At 38.5% G+C, this 14,589-nt stretch overlaps 1 protein-coding gene across 2 annotated transcripts in view; it reads right to left on the bottom strand.

Moving 5' to 3' along the window:
* LOC130073990 (gamma-aminobutyric acid receptor subunit beta-2) overlaps positions 1-14,589 on the bottom strand; it is a 116,877-nt gene that overhangs the window by 34,784 nt on the left and 67,504 nt on the right. For both annotated transcript variants that reach the window (XM_056239449.1, XM_056239451.1), the window contains exon 5: positions 3,694-3,776. In XM_056239449.1, coding sequence (XP_056095424.1) covers positions 3,694-3,776 — 83 coding nt within the window. The remainder of the gene's footprint in view (positions 1-3,693; positions 3,777-14,589) is intronic.

The raw sequence follows: 14,589 nt of genomic DNA, 5'->3' as shown, positions 1-14,589 counted from the left end.
GACACATTATGCTCACTGACAGGATGTCAATACATGTCAATACAGAATACCATTTCACACAAGAAAGAAAGAAAGAAAGAAAGAAAGAAAGAAAGAAAGAAAGAAAGAAAGAAAGAAAGAAAGAAAGAAAGAAAGAAAGAAAGAAGCATTTCCCAGTCGAGAAACCATGGAGTTGGACATCACATTGCAGTTCTTCAAGCTCTTATGGAAACCATAATAAAACAAGGAAGGCTTCATGCGTTTTTCAATTTATATTAGCACTAACCATTAGCTCTTCTCTACAATGCAGCCGATGTGTTGGAGTTCACAAGAGCACAATTAGCAAGTGTGTACACATGCCCTCTTCTGATCTCCTCTAGCTCTCAGCTTTCTATCTTTCTGCTTTAATGACAGCAGCCAATGGGCCATGCGTAACAGTAGACGCTGGAGGATTACTGCTGGATTTCCACTGATTTCCCAGTGTACACCGCATATATAGAGTCACAATTAGATTTGATTAGGCCTTTTCTGCTCATGGCGCTGTGTAGCATGAATGCTGACTGGCTCTCTTTATCTCTTGGCTTTATGGAGATGAAGGTCATCCCAATTAAGGTAGCGGTGGAGTATGGCTAGCTTTCTGCACACACACTGTGCTCACACCACAAATGTGTTTCTACTAGAAAAAAAGAACCCTTAGAATTCGATATGAATTGGTCATGACTGTCAAACAAAATGATCAAGATTGTAATGCTATGACATTCGTTTAAACAGTGTTATTTGCTTGAGTCAATTCGTTTGAAATAGCTAATACTTGAAACTATTTATGTTTATCTTTATATTCTTACTTTTTTTCTGATGGAAGTCAATTGTCAATCAAGGAATGATTCTTTAATATTACTGATCAGAACTCATCCTAACGCATCTCATAAGAGAAACATTGCTGTTGTGACGTTTTATACTCCACCTCTGTGCAGAAGATATGTCAATACTTTAGCAAACATCAAACTTGGAGTGTCAGTCAGTCAGTCATAAGACATGCATGAGGTTTGATACCATTGATGTCAAACCTATCTCAACAAGTCATGGCGATTTTTAATGTGCAAGATTCCATGGCTATGGGGAAGAGGATAATTATCCGTAAAAAAAAAAAAAGTCCTGGGTTACGACTGTAACCCTTGTTCCCTGAGAAGGGAACTAGACGCTGCGTCGAAGAACTTTGGGGAACGTCTCCAGCGTGACAGCATCTAAAGCATGGTTGGAACTAGTCCAATCTCCGCTCTTTTCAGGAGAGGCGAGGGTAGACTGCGCGCCTCATACGCTGAAGAAATACCCTCCACAATCCACCATCCGTCTGCTTAGAGGCAGGGGAACCCTTCTTAGGTGACCCAAAACACATGAATAGCTGGTCCGAATTCCTCCAACCTGAGGACCTCCGCACATAGGCCTCTAAGGCCCAGACAGGGCATAGTAGGTATAGCCTACCTGGTCAGCCGACAAGTGGTGGATGATAAAAGGCCTGCAGGATAACTGACCATGCCACATTAGATGGCACCTTGGGCATGTAGCCTGGCCAAGGGTGGAGAATGGCCTTTACCCTCCCAGGAGGGAACTTAAGGCAAGAGGGAGCAACAGATAGAGCCTGCGGGTCCCCCACTCTTTCGAGGGACGTAATGGCTAGCAGGAAGGCCACTATGAAAGCGAGAAATGTGTCCGCCACCTCGTCAATTGGGTTCAAAATGTGCCAGGGATAACCCCTCAAGAACCACTACCAGGTCCCACACAGGATCCCTTGTTTGGACGATAGGCCTCATCCTCCGAGCACCACAAAGGAAATCAACAATTAGTATTTTTCTTTCTCTTTTTTTGATAAATAGGGGAGAATGCTTTCATTGTAGGACAAACAACACCAAATAAGACTGACAAAAGCAGCATAGAACGCTTGCTGAAGAGCAGAAGCTAACACTGTTGTGTGCCAGCGTCTCTTTGAAGCTTCCATGTATGCCGTCACATGTGACATCATGACACAACACCAATCGAGATTGGACTAGTTGCACACGTGCTTTAGACACTATCGCCTTGAAGGCGTTCCCCAAAGTGTCCTTTTCGACGCAGCGCGAGTTCCCTCGAAAGGGAACTCTACACACATTTTGGTCTTTTCCACACACTATCAATTGACTTTAGAAATTGGGAATATAGCGCACACATTGTATGCTGTACTTTTACCCCACACAGTTTTCTAATGTCATAACTACAGTAGGCCTTGACATTAACACCCGCTAAATGTGGGTGGATTTCAGCAGTGGCGTGTAACGCAGTCACTCCTAGTCGCGTTGCCGGGTTGAATTTTATATATAATATACAGTTTACATTTTTTAATTGTCGTCTTTTAAAAAAGCATTTGAAATAAGAAACTAAGTGCAATGTAGGGTGGTTAAAATATAGATTTTCCGATACATATCGATACTGAAATATCTGAAACGCTTCCAATACCCATTTTCCACAGATACACGATACCAGCTGCGCTTTCTCGCTCTCTCATCTCTCTGACGGCAAGTTTACACACAAACTCGCATCCCTTCACTCACTCGTTTCATTTGCATGTTACAACCTCATGCTAAATGCTTCTTTTTTTTTTTTTTACATCAATACGCACTTCATGAAAATTCATGTCAGAGCAACAACTAAACCATGAGGTCAAAGGAACTGCTTGCAGAGCTCAGTGTCAAGACACAGATCAGGGGAAGACTACAAACACAGTGGCCAGACGAAAAGCATGTTTTTTCAGAAGCATGGCTTAAGGGACTGTTCATGGTAGAAAGAAAGCTGAATGCAACAAAATACACAGATATCCATAACTAAAATCTTGTTCAGATCACTCAGGACCTCAGACTGGGCCAACGGTTTACCTTCCAACAGGACAATGACCCTAAACACATAGTCAAGACAATGTAATAGTGGATTAGGGATGACTCTGTGAATGTTCTTGAGTGACCCAACCAGAGCCTGGACATAAATTTAATCAAAAATCTCCAGATAAACCTAAAAATTGCTGTCCACCGACAGTCCCCATCCAACCTGACAGAGCTTAAGAGGATCTGCAGGAAATAATGGCAGAAATCCAGGTGTGCAAGGCATGTCACATTATAACCAAAAATACTTTATTCTAAAAGGCTGTAATCGCTGTTAAAAAAGTCCTTCAACTAAGTACAGAGTTAAGGGTCTGAATACTTATGCAATGTGATATATGAATCAGCTTAGAGAGTGCAGGTGGAACCCGTCCTATTTAAACCTCTCATATCTGGTGTCTGGTGTTCCCTTTGCTATTGAGGTGTGTGGTGTCATCAAGCCACGATCTAAAGAGTATTGTGAGGTTTTCAGAAAAAAAAAGAAGGTTGTGGATGCCTATGCATCTGGCAAGGGATTTAAAAATATCTCCAAATTATTTGAAATAGGACAAAAGATCACACCTGAAGTAATGTGCTCTGGACAGACAAATCAAAGATATAGTTGTTTGGCCACAGTAACAGCAGACATTTTTGCCACAGATCAAAGACAGCTTTTCAGGAGAAGAACCTCATCCTAACTGTGTAGCATGGTAACCAACAATTTCCATGGGATGTACTTATTTTTTTTCACACACACATATATGCATTTTTTATTTTTATCACATGAATATGAGAAATTAGTGGAGATAAAGTCTCACAGGACACTCACAGCTCTCGATTTCCAGTGTGCAGTTCTGCTCATCTAGTGGGTATCTGCGTAAGTCCATCATGCAGGCGGCGGTGGTAGTAATCCTGCGCACACAGAGAGTAGAACTATTAGTGACATGCAACTGTTTCTCTAGAATCCTGTTCTAGACCCATGTCCTTGCTGGAGTCAATTACTTCCAGCATATTCTTTCTCATTCTTTTTTTGTTGTTGTTGCATTTTCACCCATTTCATATTTTATTCATGTAATGTATTTACAAGGCAAATGTTGACCATTTTTACTATGATGTTTTAAAAATCTAAAAGGAGCATCAGTTTGGCTTACTCCAGCTGAAGGACATAGCACTTGAAGTTTTCTGAAGGGCGCAAGGCATTTCTGTTTGCAACTTTTACTGCCTGAATGGCAGTAAAATTAATGGTTAGAAATTAAAAATGTAATGCCTGAAGCATTCTGCACAAGGTTACCTTGATAATAACAACAATATTCATGTTTTTTAGCTGTTAGGATTGTTGTGGACAAATTTATGTAAATTCAATTAATTCAAATTGATGGTATTCAAATTTAAATTAGGTGCATGAGAACAACTAAAGGTTTTAAAATTCCAAAGTAGAATAAATAAATAAACCCAAGTTTTAGAGTAAATCACGAGCTTGCTACCTGAATAACATGGTCATGCAGCAAATTATCCATCAAAAACTCTTCGCTAACAGCTTTGCATCCAATCCAATTACTGGTGGATAAAATAAACCCAATGTCACATATTGCAGGGTAAAAAAAACAAAACAAAACGAATCCACAGAAAATATCATGTTTACTCAGGAATATGTAACATCGGTGTTGGGTGTTGAGTGTTTCAGTGGCATTTTAGAGTACTAAAATGTGCTTTATTTCTACTCTAAATTAATACAACCATGTCACTACACTTTGATTTCATGACTTATTTATGTCTAAAAACTTCTTACTTTTAGTGAATTATAGTCCCTGTCTTCTGAAATGAGCAGTAAAGAGCGTTTGAACTAAGGAAATGTGTTTTCAGCACTGCAAACATTTACTGCAGTGGTAGGTGCAAGAGAAATCCTCTTGCAGGGAAGGATAGATGAGCGAAAATCCGTGTCCTAGTTTCCAGTCATACCAGGATCACCTTGCCTCCATGTCATAGCAAAGTGGGAATACCAAAGAAAAGAGGGCAAGCAAGAGGGGTATTAGTATCTGCTTTGACGTATACAGTATATTACACTTAATGGTCCAGGAGCATCTGACAAAGACTTGCTTTCAGCTTCTAGTAGGGGGCTTGTCTATTTCTCCCTTTAGGTTTCATCAAAGATGCTGATAAATCGGAAACTTCTCAAGAGAAAAAAATGAATATCAAAGCAGTAAAAGGGCCAATGTAACCAGTGTCAGATCATTGTCCAGCCTGGTCACTTTGGCTACTGAATACTGAACTCAGACCAAAATAATTCCCCTAACATCATTTAGTAATTCAAATTGACCATAGAAACAAAGAGATACCATTCTTCTGAGTTATAAAGCTTCCTGGGATATGCTTATTAATTTTGAAATTTTTATATTTTTAATAAAGTATGTTCTGACTCTGGATGGTGAGATATCCATTTTGGAAAGGAAACAGCAATGCGAGGCAGCTGGCCATGTCTAGGGCTGTACTCTTTCACCTTTCAAAGTTACAACCTGCCAAAATCAGTCAAGCAGAATAAGGGCCCTGGGTGTGTTAGCTGACTGGCAAGCCTCGGTGAGAACAAAGAGGGAAAAGAATGATATGAATTCCTCAGGGAGAGCTTGTTCAGTTTGCTAAATTTGCTATCAGGACTGGCAGCTGTTGTTACGGTAGAAAATGGTGTTAGTGAGAGTGGTTCAAGGTAAGAACTACACTCCAACAGCAGTATAAGTACCATCATGTTCTCTGCAATTAGGCTAGATGTGTCAAATCTCCCTGAAATCACAATATTTACTTTCATATATATTACTAATTATGTAATTATTCAAGAAAGTGTTTTCTGTGGAAGGCAGGAGAAAGTGCATTCTGGAGAAGCACATGCAGTAAAGAAAGGCTTGAAGTAAATAATATCGTTCAACAATATTCGTTTCCTGTTGCATTGACAAGAGACCATACCGTTTGAATTTATTAATTCTAGTCAATTACTTTCAGCGTATTCTTTCATATTCCTTTTTTTTGGGTGCATTTTCATCCATTTTTTTTTTTCTGTAAAACATGAAAAACATTTAAATTAGTTTAAAAATTTTGTTATAAAAATAAAACCTAAAAATAACATACAGAGAATGTTCCTGGAATGGTCTTATTTGGTTCCCAAGAAAATAACCAAATGGGAACCATATGAGAACATTAGGGGGAAAGTTCTTTGTTTGATGGGCTATTACAATTGATTTCTGGACATCGTAATGTTATTTTTTGTAAATTTGTTATTGTACATATTGTTACAGTGTAATTACACATTTAAGTACTGAGTAATAATAATGAACTACACTATAGGGTTAAGTTTAGGATTAGGGTTTGGTTAAGGATTAAGTGCATTACTATGTTACTGTACATGTAACGTGTCACTGTAAAAAAAGTGTTACCTACATTTCTGATTTAGCCTTGTATTAGCAAAAAAATCCTATTTTAGACTAATTATTGTGCTAATTTCCATCCACATCCCAAATTGTGTGACTCTTTTGTTTCAATCTACCGAGAGCAGTGCAAATTAGCGTCTGGTGTAAGACATGCTTTTTTTTTTGGGATGGTAAATAATGGCGCAAATAAATTGACTAGCGCAAACCTTAGTAAATCACCTTGCATGAATCATTTAAATACTCTCCCCTCCCATAAATTTTGCGTCTGAAAGAGAAACTCTCACAAATGCATATGCAATAACGTCAGCCGCAAAAAAAAACGTCCACGGCTTTTCAGCGCTAATTTTTCAAAATTTTTTAGTAAATCCTGATAATAGTTTTTTAACGGCAAAAGAGGCTTTGCGCTGGAGCAAGCTGTTAGTAAATCTGGTTCTTAAAGGTGCAGTGTGTTATTTCTCAAAATTGTTGATATTCGAAATCAACCCAAACAAACACAGCCCTCTCTTCATTGCTCCGCCTCCAATGTTCACCCTCCAATCCTAACCGCCCTGCTCCAAGTTGGTCTCGAACCATGGCATGAGAGGCGAGTGCACTCACAAGAAGTCTAAACAGTAAACACTGCATTCTCTAGCAGTCAGCCTGCACAACTCTCACTAACCGGCCTCCGTTACATACTCAATGCAAGAGCAGATGTCTATTTATCGTAGCAGAAGCGCAACAAAATAATGCTTCAGCGAAGATGATGAACTAACTACGAGGAATCACAACAAATTAACATACAGTTCGTTGGTAGTTGCCAACAGCACAGCAGCTCCAGACAAACAGTGACACTCAAAACCAGTGTTACTCACGTACGGAGCGAATCAAAGCAACCTCGACGTCTGTTTTCAGGTCTCTTATCCATCGCTGGAAAGCTTTTCTGAAATTAGAGCGGGTCCTAAAGCTCCTTTCCTGATCATAACCCTTCATTTTCCAGTGATATTCTTATGAGCTTTTCTCTTTTGTAATGTCTCTCAGTCATTTATCTTTCTACAGTCTTTCTTCATATCTCCCTCTTGCTTGTTTTCTCTCCTCTACCATCATACGCCTCTAATGCTGATTGGCTACACGTTTGATGTTGTGTCTGGTTGTCGGTCGGACCAACTTTCAAACAGCGTTTTTCAAATATCTCTTCCCATCGGGTAATCAAAACTTCTACACACACTTGCATTCTTCACACCCACTTAAACATTTAGGCCAAATACAGGAAATACATCCTGTTGAACACCATTGAAGTGGTCAAGTGCAGAGACCACAAGTGTGGGTGTTTGAACAGGCCCTTTACATACCGCTAGTTCTTTGGTACATTATGAATGAGACAATTTTCAGTGATTAACCTACTCGTACAATAACTGTTTTGTTAATAATGACTGTCAATCTGACTGTGGCATGGACGGGGATACAAAACTGAGGAAAGTACAATCTATAGTTTTGAAAAAGCCCCGAAGCTGTCAAAAGGATGACGCAAAACTAACAAATGGATGGAATAAACAGACAGTGCAAAAACTACAAAGCATGTTGAAAATTTGTAAAGAGCTACACTTTAAAAATAACTAGCTGTTTTTAAGCTTTGAGGTGGACTGAAATGTGCAGTAATGAAGTGCTTCAGAAAGTGTTAAGATGCACTGTATGAAGGAAGAGAAAAGTGGACACTTTCTATGCTACTGTATTCATGCAGTCTTTTATGAGACTTTAATTGTCACTGCATCACTGACATAAAAACATTGTTGTCTTCTTCTTCTTCTTCTTCTTCTTCTTTAAGAAAACCCTGTTAGACAACCAGTGATGGGAATAACGGCGTTATAACGGCATTACTTTTTCCAGTAACGAGTAATCTAATTGATTACTCTTCTCATCTTAATAACGCCGTTCCCGTTACTGCCAAAAAATGCGGCGTGTTACTATAACTGATGAAGCTGGGTTTTTTTTTTCATCAGACCAACTAGATCTCTGAGCGAGAGGCAAATACTTTTTTTACTGTTCTTCCTTGGTTAGTGGGCAGAGCACGAGACAAGCGCATAAATGCTGACGATTGGCTGAGGTAGAGTAAAATGTCATTGTAAGCCAATCAGAGGTAGAGTTGGGCGGGTGTTCGAAAGCACGCATAGTAGTAGGCATTCGGCACTTTTGACTCAGCTCACTGAAAAGAGCCGGCTCTTTTGGCTCACAAACGGCTCTTTAAATGACTTTGACTATAATATATATATTTTTTTTTTACATAATTATTTAATTTCTATAGGCTAAATTTGTAAAAATAGAGTCGGCTCTTCAGATATGAGAGCCAGCTCCCGACGTTCACCTAAAAGAGCCGGCTCTTAGAGTCGCCTCATTCGCGAATCGCGAACGACCCATCAAAAGCTCATTCGCGAACGAGTCGATCCATCATCACTAACGGCTAACGCTTATGAATTGCGAACGACCCATCATAACGCGTAGTCGGACAGGACAGGACACACAATGAACAACACAAGCAAGCCAGTCAGTCAACGAGAGACAGGTATGGCGACGAGCTTAACAAGCTTAATTTAATTTTGCCCAGTTGTGGCCTGTTGAGGGGCAATAAAAGTTCCAAAACATCTATTGTGTTATTTGCATTGATCCACTATATAAACATAATATCTACATGGCATTTGATTGGAGGCTAGTCTCACTTTGTCCCACAGCAACATTTTTTTTTTTAGATGTGTGTACAATGTTTCATGTTTCTGTTAATAATGTATTGTATTAAGTGTCCATTTCATTATAATATTCAGATTTATCATAAATAATTGAACATGCACGTGTATTGTAAGTTCCGTTAAAGAGGGGTAGAGGTGGGGTCACATTTGAGCATTTAAAATTTAATTTTACTTGAAAGTAAAGCAATAGTTACTTTCTTAAGTAACTAGTTACTTTTAAAATTTGTAACTGAGTAACTAATTTAGTTACTTTTTGGAAGTAGTAACTAGTAACTGTAACTAATTACTTTTTAAAAGTAACTTGCCCAACACTGTAGACAACAAAGCCATCTGTTACTGCAGGGCCATAAAAATGCCAAAGTCAAAAGATCTTTAATTAACAGTGCAGATTATATATAATGGCAAACTGACAGTCAAATAAATCAGAAAGTAACTAAATTATTACTTTCATGCGCAAAAACTTCTGAATGGTGTACACAAGCTTAGTTCACACACACACACACACACACATATATATATATGTGTTTGTGTGTGTGTGTGTGTAAATTGAATCATAAAAGATACACACACACACACACACACACACACACACACATGTATATATATAAGTGTGTGTGTGTGTGTGTGTGTGTGTGTGTGTGTGTGTGTGTGTGTGTGTGTGTGTGTGTGTGTGTGTGTGTGTGTGTGTGTGTGTGTGTGTGTGTGTGTAAATTGTATCATAAAAGATTAATTTGACCCGAAGTTACAGGAAAAAAAAAAACTCTGATATACTTAAGCAAAAAGGTGAAACAATATTTTATACTAAGTCTGTTGTTAATGCAGATTTATGAGGCACTTGGTAACTTGTCATATAATTTTAATAATGCATTTCTTTACTTCAGCAAGATAGTTCAACCAATGTAAGGCTAATTATACTATAATTAGTAATACATAAAGAGCATATCTCTGTCTAATTAGTAGATGCTCTCATGCATATTTATATAATCAAGCATGAGTGCATATAATAGCTTGAGATCTTACACGTAAAGAGCCAAAAAGTGTCCATGTGTAAACTGCTCTTACTTGCATTTTGTTAAGAGTCAGTTGCTTTATGAAAGGACAGCACTCGCTCATGACAATGTCAGTCAACTTATACCAGTGGAATTTCATGATTCTTGATACCAACTTGTCCATCCTGAAACATATCTGCAGATCTGCAGTTGGTTATCATTGGCCAGCATACATAAGTTAAAAGCTGTTATGGATGTTTGCAGTGCAAAATCTGATTGAATGGACATAGAGCAGATCTACGGTTCCTTAAATCTAGAATTCTCATGTACAATAGCGAGGTAAGATAATATTTGAAGTAATTCAAATGAATTAGCAAGAGAGAGAGATTGTGAGTGTGAACTACCTGTCTACAGTGTCTCTATGTAATAGTGAAGCTATGAGTTTAATTACAAAAACAGCAAAGTTTTTTTTTTTTAGTAGAGACGCTGTTTTATTTATAAAATTCACACGGCAGAGGTTGAAAACCAGTTTCTGTGAGTGCGCAATTTCTATATATATAGTTTCCACCTTAATAAAAAATAGAGTTACAGTTATAGTTATAGACCAGGATCCTGAGCAGAACCAGAAAATATGAACACATCACACCAGTCCTCAGGTCTCTACACTGGCTCCCAGTTACATTTAGGATTGATTTTAAAGTATTATTACTGGTATATAAATCATTCAATGGCCTAGGACCTCAATATATTGCAGATATGCTCACTGAATATAAACCAAACAGATCACTCAGATCATTAGGATCACATCAGCTAGAAATACTAAGGGTTCACTCTAAGCATGGAGAGTCTGCTTTTAGCTATTATGCCAGCCGCAGCTGGAACCAGCTTTCAGAAGAGATCAGATGTGCTCCTACAGTAGTCACTTTCAAATCCAGACTCAAAACACTTCTGTTTAGTTATGCATTTACTGAATGAGCACTGTGCCAATGTTCGTCCGACTGTTTTTACTGTACTTTATTTTTTATTCTAAACTGTTTTAATTATTCTTATTTGTTTTGATTATTTTAATTGCTTCTATGTAAAGCACTTTGAATTACCATTGTGTATGAAATGTGCTATATAAATAAACTTGCCTTGCCTTGCCTTGCCTATAGTGCGAGGACAAAGAGTCACCTCTGCTTCATAAAGTGACATCAAAAAGCTATCTTTGTGGGCAAACATGTTGCCCTCGCCTTGTGGTGACTTGGAATTGCAAGGGGAATCGGACATGCGTGTTTAGATGCAGGACAGATGTCCAGATATCGGATATGAATCTGATTTAAAACTACATTTGGAAGTGGTTCAGAACGGATGCGAAAACTTTGGATCTTGTGTATATTTTTGTGTCTACACGTGTGCAACATATTCCGATTTGCGTCAGATGTGAGTAAAAATTTTATACCAGCGTAAACAGAGCCTCAGATAAAGAAAACATCCAAAATGTGCACTGTTGGTGTGTCTCCAGAAACAGGGTTGGGAAACACTGATATATATGAATACATATAGGAATATACAGATTTTAGACTTGCACCACACTTTTCTATTACAAAATCTTTCTGATAACCGTAAGACTGCATTCTCACAAGCCCAAGGTGATATAGCCTCCTGACCACAAATGTCATGCAGCAAATTGCCAGGTTTTTTTTTTTCCTGCTCATGTCTCTGACTTCTCTTTCAAGATGAAGGGGGTTGTTTCTCAATCCTGCCTGTGAGAATTGCAGAAGTGATGTAAAGCTCAGGTGTGCACTGGGATTTGCTTCTGTTCGTGTAGCTTCAGGGTTTAAAGCAAAGCATGCTTTGGACATCTGCCTCTCAAACCCTGCATTTATAATGTTCAAATCAATAATAATGGTAAATTTACTGCATGGATGAATCTCACATTTTACCCTCATTTAAAAAGAAAGGAAATTAAAGTATATTTTGCTTAAAGGAAATGGATTAAAAAATCATTTGTACTTTGATATTTTTTTAAATGAAATTTAAGCATTTTCATCCACCAGCCGAGCTCCCAACAATTCTTATTACTGTAATAAAAACAAAATACATTCTTATAGATTGCTGCAGGGATGACGTCAGAATGTGGGGTTTTATTATGGGGGTTTTCGATTTATGTGTAAAATAAAGCCTGTGGTAAACATAACTTCACTATACATTGATGTTTTGTACTACAATGTAAATTACACACATCCATAGTAAAAATGTGAATTTTGAAGAAGCTATGTTCATTTCTGAAAACACACAATTTTAATAAGTAACTAGATAAGACTAGATACGTTTGGGGTGTGAGTGTGTGCAGTGTACGCTGTAGAACAACCATGTTCTCTAGAAACAAGTCATATCAATGGTCAAACTTTACTTAAATGTATCCTTGTTGCAGTGTAATTACTCCAAAAAGTGCTGGGTAATATTAATTAACAACATGTTGTCATGATTCTGCCCTCGTGTCCTTGATTTTCTCTAGTCTTGAGGCAGGATCATGACAGAATCATGTTTTGTGTGCAAGGACATGGTCTTGTGTTTTCAGCCATGTGCTTGTGTTGTCTCGTTACGTTACCCCGCCCCCTTGTTATCCTCGTCTCGTCATTATTGTCTAGTCAGTTTCACCTGTCCTTGTCTAGTCTGCTTCACCTGTCTTTGTCATTAGTGTTCCCCTATTTCATCCCCTTGTGTTTGCTGTCCTGTGCCGGTTCATTGTGTCACACTTTGTGAGAGTCTACCTGTGAGTACCTTGTCTTTGAAGAATGTCTTGATCTTGTGTTTGCTGTTTAATAGTCTAGTGTTTGTCAAGTGTTATCTAGTTTAGTTATCCCTCGTTTGTATTGCCTCTGTTTTGCCCCCTCGTGGGCTTTATTTTCCCCTGTTTTTCTGTTATAATAAACGTTGTGTAATTGTCTACCGTCTGCGTTTGGGTTCTTCTGCTATCATCTTAACACATGTACTTACTAAAGGTTTGGTTTAATGTTATTAAGGCTACTTGTAATTGTGCTTGATTTACTGTTAATACTGTAGTAAACATGTGTAAGATATGTAACAAGGATGCATTAAAATAAAGTGTTACTCAGTTTTTCTCCCAATGCAAATCTATCTTGTTGTAAAGATGTTTAGGTTGTTTTATCGGAGAACAGAATGAAGTTACTACTATGGGTTTGCAGCAGAGGCAATATCTGGATGTGGATTTTAACCAGAAGTTTGTCAGTTTCTATACAGGTCCTTCTCAAAAAATTAGCATATTGTGATAAAGTTCATTATTTTCCATAATGTAATGATAAAAATTAAACTTTCATATATTTTAGATTCATTGCACACCAACTGAAATATTTCAGGTCTTTTATTGTTTTAATACTGATGATTGTGGCATACAGCTCATGAAAACCCAAAATTCCTGTCTCAAAAAATTAGCACATCATGAAAAGGGTCTCTAAACGAGCTATTAACCTAATCATCTGAATCAACTAATTAACTCTAAACACCTGCAAAAAAGATTCCTGAGGCTTTTAAAAACTCCCAGCCTGTTTCATTACTCAAAACCGCAATCATGGGTAAGACTGCCGACCTGACTGCTGTCCAGAAGGCCATCATTGACACCCTCAAGCAAGAGGGTAAGACAGAAAGAAATTTCTGAACAAATAGGCTGTTCCCAGAGTGCTGTATCAAGGCACCTCTGTGGGAAGGAAAAAGTGTGGCAAAAAACGCTGCACAACGAGAAGAGGTGACCGGACCCTGAGGAAGATTGTGGAGAAGGACCGATTCCAGACCTTGGGGGGGGCTGCGGAAGCAGTGGACTGAGTCTGGAGTAGAAACATCCAGAGCCACCGTGCACAGGCGTGTGCAGGAAATGGGCGACAGGTGCCGCATTCCCCAGGTCAAGCCACTTTTGAACCAGAAACAGCGGCAGAAGCGCCTGACCTGGGCTACAGAGAAGCGGCACTGGACTGTTGCTCAGTTTCGCATGTCATTCGGAAATCAAGGTGCCAGAGTCTGGAGGAAGACTGGGGAGAAGGAAATGCCAAAATGCCTGAAGTCCAGTGTCAAGTACCCACAGTCAGTGATGGTCTGGGGTGCCATGTCAGCTGCTGGTGTTGGTGCACTGTGTTTTATCAAGGGCAGGGTCAATGCAGCTAGCTATCAGGAGATTTTGGAGCACTTCATGCTTCCATCTGCTGAAAAGCTTTATGGAGATGAAGATTTCATTTTTCAGCACGACCTGGCATAATAACACTTATTTTATTGGTCGGATGAAATATGCAAATTTTTTGAGATAGGAATTTTGGGTTTTCATGAGCTGTATGCCAAAATCATCAGTATTAAAACAATAAAAGACCTGAAATATGTCAGTTGGTGTGCAATGAATCTAAAATATATGAAAGTTACATTTTTATCATTACATTATGGAAAATAATGAACTTTATCACAATATGCTAATTTTTGAGAAGGACCGTATACCAAATATGCCTTGTATAATTCATAAAATATTTTGGTCACACTTTACTTGAAGGGGTGTGCATAAGACTGACATGACACCTTCATAATCATGACATGACACATGTCATGAATATAAAGGAGA

Source organism: Rhinichthys klamathensis, unplaced genomic scaffold (assembly GCF_029890125.1).
Source record: "Rhinichthys klamathensis goyatoka isolate OS25496 unplaced genomic scaffold, OSU_Roscu_1.1 h1tg000564l_1, whole genome shotgun sequence".
In the NCBI taxonomy this organism is placed as follows: Eukaryota; Metazoa; Chordata; class Actinopteri; order Cypriniformes; family Leuciscidae; genus Rhinichthys; species Rhinichthys klamathensis.
The sequence above is the reverse complement of the archived record's forward strand: the minus strand, read 5'-3'. Positions and strand labels throughout refer to the sequence as shown.